Genomic DNA, 10,474 nt, shown 5'->3' on the forward strand with positions numbered 1-10,474 from the left:
TCATTAGGACTTGGGCTAGGTTTCCGATAAGAAACCCATTCACTTTTCTAAGAGAGGCCCAATTTCTTGAAAACATAACTCCGTTACTTTAAATTTTTTTTTTTTTTACAAACCCCATTACTTCTTCCAAAACAAAACCCTAACTAAACACATTTATTATTTTCCCCCCTAAAAACTAATGGCCTACGACTTTAAGCATGCTTTGTATATAAATTTGACTTTGCTTAATCACTTGCATAGTAGGATTTTTTTTTAAATAGTTACAACGGATGAAAGATCTAGACTTTAGATATGTTCATTGAATACAAGTATACAACAAAAGATGCCAATAAATGGTGAATTTTATTTTCATGACATTGTGACCCAAATTTACGTGACGTTCACCAAATAAGAAAATAATAAAGATAATATGATACTAATCGTGACGCCAACTTTCCATACAAAATAATTAATAAAATAATGAAACCAACTTCAGTGAGAACATTACATAGTTTTGGGCCATTATGCCATTAAAATAAAATTCACCATAGTTTTGGGATACATAGTTGGGGCTAGGGGATTTACTGTGTAGTCGTTTTGTTTAAAGTCAATTAGGCTTGATTTTTACTATAATTTTGAGGATTTGGGGGTTTGATGATGATATTCCTAATTCCTTATTAGTTGAGCTGCAAGGTGAATGTGCTTTTAAGCTCTGAAGCACCGATGCGACAAAATGGGTGCCGCGCTCGTATCGGACTCGCGGCGACGCTCCTCTGAAGCGCCAATTCGCCTTTTTTTTTTTTCTTTTTTTTCCGATTCGTGCCGACACATGCCAATTCGAGCTGATATGGGCTGATTTGACGCCTATTCCGGCTGAAATTTACCGAAACTAACCGACATCGGCCGAAATTGGCTAAAATCATGGCCGAAATACATTTAAAAAAAAAAAAACCTTGTGGGTTATATTCTAATTTATGAATATCATATTTTAGTTATTATCTACTATTACTCTTAAATTGGTATATATTTACAATTATATGAAAAAGTATGCTTAGTAATATATAGAAAATATAAATAAAAATATTTTTAGTAACTTTTTAATCGCCGCACTCCACACCCTCATTTTTCAAAAATTACCGAGCCCCGCACCTGCACCTAAATCCGGAAATGCACCCCTGCTTCATAGTTTTTAAGGTTACTATTGAGAACCCATGGAAGAACAACAAATGCTCGCATAGAAAGGTGTATGGCCATTATTTTCTACATACCTTAAAAAGCCAGTTAAGGTTATGATACCAAAGAATGGTGGTCGACCAAGTACCACTTCACAATCTTCAAACACAGAGAACACAAAGAAGAAAAAAAAGTTGAAAATTGCATTGTTGTTGTTTTGGATTATATTTGTAATCGTTCTCATTTCATTAGATTCAACACAAAAAGTATCGGATTATAGATATTTACTCATTTTCCAAACATAAAGGGAGAAATTGGTAAGTTTCAAAAATGAATGTGGAAATTATGAACTATTCCAAACATAAAGGGAGAAAGTACTTTTTTCCCAATTATAAATATCTAAATAATCATATAATACCTAAAATTATAAAATATTATATAAGAGAAATATAAAAATAAATAAATAATAATATAACTCTAAATGAACTTAATTTTTAAATATATGTAAGTTGCATTATGTTAAATTTAACAACCTTATTTATACTAATTTTCTCATTTTCGGTAATTTACGCCTCAAAAAACAATTTTAATAGGTGCTAACCAAACAATCTGATTATTGAAACAAAACTATTTAACAACCTTAATTAAAGGTTCTAGCTTTTCAAAAAGTCCATTTTCATCAAGCAATTATTAAAATCACCATTTAAATAATAAATCCCAGCCAAAATCACCCTTAAACTTGGTTATATACTTAACAATTATTAAATATAAAAAATGACACACCCACAAGGCCACAACACACTACACTTCTTATGGTCCGTTTGGATTAAGAAGGAGAGAAAAGAAAAGTAGAGTAGAGTAGAGTATAGTATATTTAAACCAAAATTAGTCTATTTTCAGCGAAATCTATTTAATCCAAATGGGCTCTTAGTACGGAAATCTGAGATTTCATTTCAGATTTCATAAGTTAGTTTAAGGAGAGGCTATTGTAAATTGTCTCTACTTAGAAGATATGCATAAGGTGTCTCAAGTTTCAACAAGTTGGCTCTAAAGTATTTTTCACTAATGTTAAATGAAGGCGTGAGAGTTGAGACCATACACAGTTGCATGCGTGAGTACTCAAGACAAGCAAAGGTACTTTACATATATGGTAAGCCCGAATCATTCGCTTTGGGATCTGCTAGAAACAATATGTACAAGGCCCAATACAACTAGATCGCAGAATGATTTGGACCCAAAATATCATAAGTTACATGAATAGAATTGGTGGGCAAATATGGTGGTCCCTTATTGAGATTAATGATAAGATATATAAAAGTGTTAAATAATTTGGCATTGAACAATGTTCTCTTGTAGATCATTTTGGATTAACTTTTTTTTTTTTTTTTTCTACAAAGTTGAAAAATGTACCTTTGTACCTAAATAATTTGAAGTTTTAATAAGTTAAATTAAAAAAGAAGGGAAAAAAAAAAGCTAACGAAATTAAGTAAATCCATACACTCTTATAATATTCTTCTGAAATGACGTCACTGAATACTATTGTTTTGGTTGAAGCCTAGTTCCATTGTTTCCGCAGGAAATTAAAGGGGAGGGGGGGGGGGGGGGTGGAAAGTGGTAGAGAAAACTCTGTACCAATTTATGGGATGTTATAAATCTCATGATTCAAATTCAATATTACAAATGTACAATTGTATTCGGTTTCACATTATTTATTTATTTATTTAATTTGATAGTTACTTTGAGGTATGGGAGATTTGAATTTTAAATGTCATGAACACACTAGGAAGTGCCAACTAGTTGAACTACAAAATTATTGACAAAATAAAATTTTAACCATAAAATAGACTTTAAAAATAAAGGCCATGGGATAAAAAAAATAGTAGTTATGACATACTAAGATGTGCCAATTATTTGAACTAAAAAAAAATGAAGAACATAGTCATGACTTATGAGCATGACAAACATTGAGTAGCATGGTTTTAAAAATTGAATTGATCAATGAACCGATTTTGCACCCGGTTTTGGGCGGTTTTATCAGATCGGACTAGTACCTAATTCTTAGTTGAATTAGTTGGACCGGTTGGTCCGGTCTGGTTTTTAAAACCATGTTGAGTAGTGCCAATTGATTTTTTTTTAAGAGAGTTTCAACTTATGGCGTTCGCTCTTAATGATAGCTCTTTACCATCTCATCAAACCACGACACCAATCGGTTTTTTGTGCGGGCAAGAATTGAACCCTAAATCTTTTATTCAACTATCAGATATGCATTGCTTTTGCTTGTACTTGTATTAAAAAAATGGAGAACACTATCATGACTTATGAGCATGACAAACATTGAGTAGTGCCATTTTTTTTTTGATGGCCAGTGCCAATTATTATTATTATTATTATTTTTTAGATAGTTTCAATTTATGATGTCTGCTCCTAATGATAACTTTTTATCATTTCATTAAACTTCATATCTCTTATTCAATTATCAAAAATCTTACCAGTTAAGCTAATTAGAACTCATTAGTGCCAATTAATTTTAGTGACAGATGAAACACTCATTATTACCAGATCAGAAGCGTTGGTTCCTTGTGCCATCTAAGATGTCACGTTACTCTTCAGCAAAAACTAAATTACCATCTACAGAGTCTAGACAGTCTAGACTATCAAATAATTGACGATTAGGAAGTATCTATCTTCTACAGGCTTGTAGTGCTTTCCCCTCCAAAGCAAGCCTGTGTTCCTTCTATATTGTCATTAATTATGATACATGGCATCAAGTCTAGCATCCACATTTGGAAAATAAATTTCTCATAATATTTTAAGATGCCAACAAAGCTAAGACACAAACACACAAACGAAAGAAAGTGAGAGAGACAGTTTTGAAAGTAACTGCAACAAGAGAAAAGGTTGGAAGTAAAAAGTGCCAAAGTTGATTACTTGAAGGATATGGAGAACTTTCAGTACACTTTTCAATGTTTTCATTACAATTGATTTTTTTTTTTGTCTGCATAGTTTCAATTTTTTCAATAAAGTCATTCAACCTTCATTTCGTATTCAGTATTTTGGCTATTTTGATTCCGTCCACCTCCGTTCAGATTGTGCCATTACATACTACAGACTAGAAAGTCTACAATATTTTGATTTGTTTTCCTACTGTTCAATTTTCAATTCGAAAAAAAAAAAAAATATATATTATTTGCGAAAAAAGGTGTTTAAAAATATAAGACATCTATATCTATATCTTTATAATATCTAAAAACTGAAATGTAATATTTATTGTTATTACGCTCTTATTGAGCCATATCAGTGTAACATTTCAGACCATTAACTCCAATTCGGTCCATTTCAGTTTACTTCAGTCCAATCCGGTCCACTTAGATCCAATTCGGTCTATTTTGGTTTAATTCCGTCCTTTAGGTCCATTTCTGTTGACTTAAGTCCACTTTAGTTGATTCGGTCTAGATCCTTCCATTTCAGTTTACGTTAATCAAGTACAGTCCATTTTGGTCCATCTTGGGTTTAATTTGGTCCATTTAGTCCACTTCTGTCCATTTTGGTTTACTTTGATCTATTCGGTCCATTATGCTCTCTCTCTCTCTCTCTCAAAACTTTAGGTTGATGAATTTTTATGTTTTTTAATGCCTCTACTTTGGGTTGGTTTGGTCTTGTGTTTTTTGAGTTCCGTGTCATCCTCTCTCTCTCTCTCCCCCTTATAATTTTAATTTGACTTTTGTTTGATTTAATCATTAGTTTGGAAGTGAGAATTTGAGACCATATCAAAACACAATCTATACGGCTATATATTTGAATGTGTCAATCAATTATTTGAGTAATGTCAATAATTATATAATAAGTTTTTATTATTTTGATTCATGATAATTTCCTTAAATTAATAAGATATTAATTTGTATCTTAAAAACTTTAGTGCTATCAAAAGAAATTATGAAAATATAATGCATAATAACAATAGTTCGAAAAAAATGGACCACCTAAAACAGAATAATATCAATCGAAACACTAAAAATAATAAAATTATATATTTGTAAAAATTGAGAGATTAAAATTACATTTAGAACTTGCTTAATTTTTCGGGAATTAAAATTATCTACAATAAAATTTAGAAAGCAAATTATACATCATATTATATCTCAAAATAATTATATATGTGTGGGTTTGCGACTATTTATTGTTTAAAAGAATTAGCCTAAACTTAAATTTTTTATTTTATTTTTTATTTCTTCTCTTTTCCTCGTAATCCTGTATGTCTCCACCACTTCATGTCACTACATTTTTAAGAATGCATCATATATTTGTACGATATTCCTGAATCTTCTCATATTGGAATTCATTTTCTACATGAAACTTCGGCCATAACAAGGTAAACAAAAGTAAATTACAAACACGGAGATATAATTGAACAAGAAAACAATGACAAATACAAGAGAAACTAATAAGTGATTGTCTAATTATTTTGTTACAAGATTAGACAAAAATCAAAACCTCATCAAGTCATTTGGCACTTCCCGATGGAGTCACTGGCCTTCTGTACCTACAATGAAGGAAGACAATTACGTCTCTAAATCTTTGAAAGAAAATGGTTTGGATTTTATAATAGATCGATGTTATGTGGTGAATGAGGTTTACCTTTTTTTTTTTTGGAGAACCATGATAGAAATTTTATTGAACTTTAAGAAACAACAATTGTTTTACACCAGTTTTGCCTTGGGCACCTGAGCCACTTAGCATTACAAAACATCAAAAAAGGTAAAGCCTAGTCTAGGACATAACAGCACCACTCTAAAAGAGTGAGGAAGAGGATTCATAATAATGCAAGAAGGTAAGTCCAGTGCCAAAAATGGTGGAAATCACCAAATCAAAAATAGCTTAAATGCCCTATTGGAAAAAATTTTGGTTTTCAACGAAAAATTTGAAGGGGAGAAAAAAAGAGTTTTCTTGAATCATAGAAAACAATTAGATTTATTCTTACTTATATGATTGTTATCAAATTTACGACATCTATATTTTCATTATTTATGAATATAAGGAACTAATGTGAAAATCACATGGTGTTGGCTATAAAATCCTCCTCCCCCGGTCCCCCTAAAGGTTTGTAGTGGGTGCTAGAGCAAGTACTATCATAAAAAATTTACCTTTCAGTTGAACTCTTTCTTTGCGTATTTAAGTTCTGAGGAGCTTTTCTCTAATCAAATTTAGCTGAGCTACAACATCACTAACGTTCATCGTCTCCCTTGGGAATTCCATAGAACAAGAAACTCCAATTTTAAATATCAAAATCAAGCACTATAAAATTTTGGGACATCCAATTCGATTTTGACTGAGTAATATTTGTCCTTGTTTCAGTATCTTCTTTTTCCAAATGAAGAGTAGGGTCCACAATGTCAATCACTCGTTCGGGCAAAACTCCTTTCACAAAATCAAGAAGGTTCAATTTATCTTTGAACATGTTTTCTATCGGTCTTTTTCCTATGAACATCTCCAATAATAATATACCATAACTGTAGATATCACCATTGGTTGAGACCTCGTTTCCCATACCATACTCTACAATTGCAAATAACATATATTATTTGATTGATCTAGTTCCATATTAAAAAACAAGGCAAAACATATAATCTAACAAGTTATGCAGCATATAATAGGAAAAATATTATGACATGCAGAAAAGCTTTTTAAAGACATGCTCAATCTTGTATAGGACATTCTTATTTGAGTTATATTTTATCCTTGAAAGTATATTAAGAAATATTGTGAAAAAACATAAATTAAAGTAAAGAAATGGTAAAGTTATTTACCTGGAGGAGCATAACCAATTGTCCCTCTTAATCCGATAGTTTGATTGATTAGTGAAACAGTCTTGAGTGGTCTCAAGAAGGAACCTTGCCAAGCCAAAGTCCTGCACATGTTCGATCATTTCATCATCAAGAAGAACATTGCTAGGCTTGAGGTCACAATGAACAATTGTTGTATGACAATGATGATGAAGATATTCTAATGCATTTGCAATATCAATGGCAATATTTATTCTTTGAAGAAGATTCAAATTCCTTTTTTCCAAAGGAGCCTCATTTGTTCAATCAATTGGATGCAACCACTCATCTAGGTTGCTATTACTCATATACTCATATACCAATGCTTTGAAATCATGACCTTGATAGTCAACACTTGAACATGTTGTGAGTACTTTTACAAGATTTCGATATCTAATATTTCGCAAAGCATCACATTCAGCAATGAAACTCTTGGAAGCTCCACAAGATGCAAAAGGTTGAGCGCCTTGACAGCAACTATGTCTATCATGATCAAGAATCCCTCTATACATAGATCCAATACTTCCCACACCAATTACATTAGTGGAGGAGAATGCATCTATAGCTTTTAGAAGACTTTGGTAAGATACATTTAAAAGTAAATTTTGTGAATTATTTAAAATACTCTCTCTCCTCTTTCTTTTAAAAGAGAAGAAAAGTAGAAATGAAATCACCAAAGTTACTCCTAAAAGCGCAAAAAGTATAGAGATTATTAGTCAACTTCCTTTTCTTGGACTTGTTGTATTTGCAAAGAGGAAGCTTGAACTTAGGCACACCTTCACATAGCTCAATATTTCCCTTAATTGAAGTTGCACTTGTGTTCTTGAAAACTCCCCCTGTTGGTACCTCACCCTCAAAATGATTATATGACAAATTCAATATCTGCAGGAAGTCAAAGAGCTCCAAAAATCTTGGAATGTTGCCAGATAAATTGTTGTTGGAAAGGTCTAACTCTTTGAGGCCTCTTAATGATTCCAAAGATGAAGGAATGATCCATTGGAAGAAGTTTCGACTCATGGATAGAAATTCTAGTCTTACACAGCTATCAAGACTTGTTGGAATTTCACCAAACATGTTTTTAGATATATCCAAGTATTCCGGATTTTTGAATTTCCTACTTCCATGGGTAGGACACCTGTAAATTTGTTGTTTGACAAGTCTAGACCAATCGGTGAGAATGAGAGACCAATGACTTGAGATGATATGATACCACTAAGGTTATTAATACAAAGATTCAAATACACCACATCTTGACACTTTCCTAGACTTAAAGGGATACTTCCTTCAAGATTATTCTCATTTAAATACAAATTTGTCAAAATTGATAAATTTCCCAAAGAGGATGGCACGTTCCCAAAGAAATTGTTTTGAGATAAAGCCAAATATTGTAACTTATGAAGCTTTTCAATTTTAAAGGGCATTTTACCTGATAATCTATTGTTCCACATCTCTAGTGTCTCCAAGTTGATTAGATTTCCTATCCCAGTAGGAAAGTTTCCAAATATTTTATTATTATCTAGATTCAATATGGTGAGAGTAGTTGAGAAATTGACAATGCATTTGGGCAACTCTCACCCAAAGTTATTTACTTGTATTTGCAATTTTGTGAGATAGGTGGCATTTGTTAGAGAACAGAGAAAACTCAAGTCTTTACCCCTCCAATTCCAAGATGGTTAAGCCAAATGAGAAAAGATAAAAATTCCATTTAGCTTCTCCAACCACGGAACAATTCTAACTAGTTTATTTCCGTTCAATTGAAGTTTTACTAGATTTGAGCCATTAGATATTGAAATTGGGATAGATCCAGAAAATTGATTGTTGCCAATAATAAATACCTCAATATTCGGTAGAGTGATTCCTATGTCTATAGGAAGATCCCCCTGGATTTGGTTGAATCCTACATCAAAGCTTATTAATGAAGACAGATTGAAAATTAAGGGAGGAATTGTACCAGACAACATATTTGAACTCATACCAATAAATGTAAGTTTGGTCAATTGGCCAAAACAATGGCAGCTCTAGGAAATTTTTTTAGAGTGGTCATTAAGAAATTTAAATGATATAAAATCAAATAAAGTGATAACTTGAATATTTGTTGCAACTATGAATCTTGTCACTAAAGAGAGCAAAATTGTTGCAACTCCAAAGTCAAAAAGAATATAATTGTCATCACCATCAAGGAGACAACTACAATATTTTTCTTGGTACCAATTTTTAGGGAAAAAAGAAATTAGAAATTATTTTTATTGAATAGGTTGAACAAGCTACAAATTTGAATATTTAGCAATTTTTATCTTTTTGTTTTATAATAGGCTTTTTGTTGAATAATATCATCACTTGATGTTGTTCGGTTTTGTCTTATTTTTGTTTGGTTTATATTTGTTGTTATTTAGGCTAATATTTATTGTTGTTATTTAAGATTTTTCTTTTTAATTTTATATAAGGGATTAAGAATTATTTTTGTGGAGCAAAATTAATTTTGTAGTAATGCTACGTTTACAATATTTGTACAATAAATCTTATGCAAAAAGCTATTATTAGTGAGTAAAAAAATAACATTATTATTGAACCCAAATTAAAATTAGTAACAGTCTACCACATTGAATTTGTAGTAAAAGTATTATAAAAATATTGTGAAGGTAGCATTATTATTATTTTTGTTGAACTCCGCTTTTTGTAACTCTCAAGTTAAGGTGTTCAATATTTTTATTAGGATGGTCACAATAGGTTAGTTTAACATATAATAAGATTTTGGCAAGTGTATATATGTATTTTTTTGCAAGTTAGGGTGGTCCTGTGACGACCCTAACTTGAATGTAGAGCTGCCAGTGGCCAAAAGAATCAGGTATACTCCCAACCAAGTATTATAAAGTGTAGCAAACAATTCTAGAGAGGGTAAGTTTCCCAAATAAGGTGGGATACTTCCAATCATATTATTTTTCTGAATAGCAAAGTTTTGGAGCTTTGTCAAGGTACCAAGGTTCACGGGGATTAATTTCTCCAGACAAATCATTAAAACCAACACGCAAAACAATGATGTTGGTGCAGTTGGATAAATTGCTAGGAATTTTACCACTAAGTGTATTATGTTGCAATTGTAAGAATTGAATTCTTTGCAAATGACCAAGTTCAAGAGGGATTTCATTATGAAAGCTGTTGTTTTGGAGGGTTAGATTTCTCAAAAAACTTAAATTTCCAATATATGGTGAAATGGAGCCTACCTGTTTCAGAGATTGCAAGTCTAACACAGTGACTCTCTGATGTAGGCGACCACAAGTTACCCCTAGCCATTGGCAAAAGTGGATGCTGTCATTCCAAGAGCTCAAAGCGCCAAGAGGGTCATGAATGATCTTGGATTTGAGCTCAAGCAACGCCGAGTGGTCTGTCTCATTATTCCCACCAATCACAGAGGTTACTAGCAAGCCACACCACAAGAGAAGAATAAAAACTTTGACACAAAAAGATGAGGATGGTGGAGCTGAACTCATGCGGTAAAGCGCCAT

General features: G+C 31.9%; 1 protein-coding gene across 1 annotated transcript; it reads right to left on the reverse strand.

Moving 5' to 3' along the window:
• Positions 1 to 7,234: 7,234 nt before the first annotated feature.
• On the reverse strand, positions 7,235 to 10,474 carry LOC142616846 (uncharacterized). Its single transcript, XM_075789609.1, has 3 exons — positions 9,948 to 10,474; positions 7,646 to 8,106; positions 7,235 to 7,530 (listed from the first exon to the last, which is right to left on the reverse strand). Exons 1-3 carry the CDS (start codon positions 10,472 to 10,474, stop codon positions 7,235 to 7,237), a joined length of 1,284 nt encoding a protein of 427 aa, XP_075645724.1.

This window comes from Castanea sativa, chromosome 11 (assembly GCF_040712315.1).
Source record: "Castanea sativa cultivar Marrone di Chiusa Pesio chromosome 11, ASM4071231v1".
Taxonomy (NCBI): domain Eukaryota; kingdom Viridiplantae; phylum Streptophyta; class Magnoliopsida; order Fagales; family Fagaceae; genus Castanea; species Castanea sativa.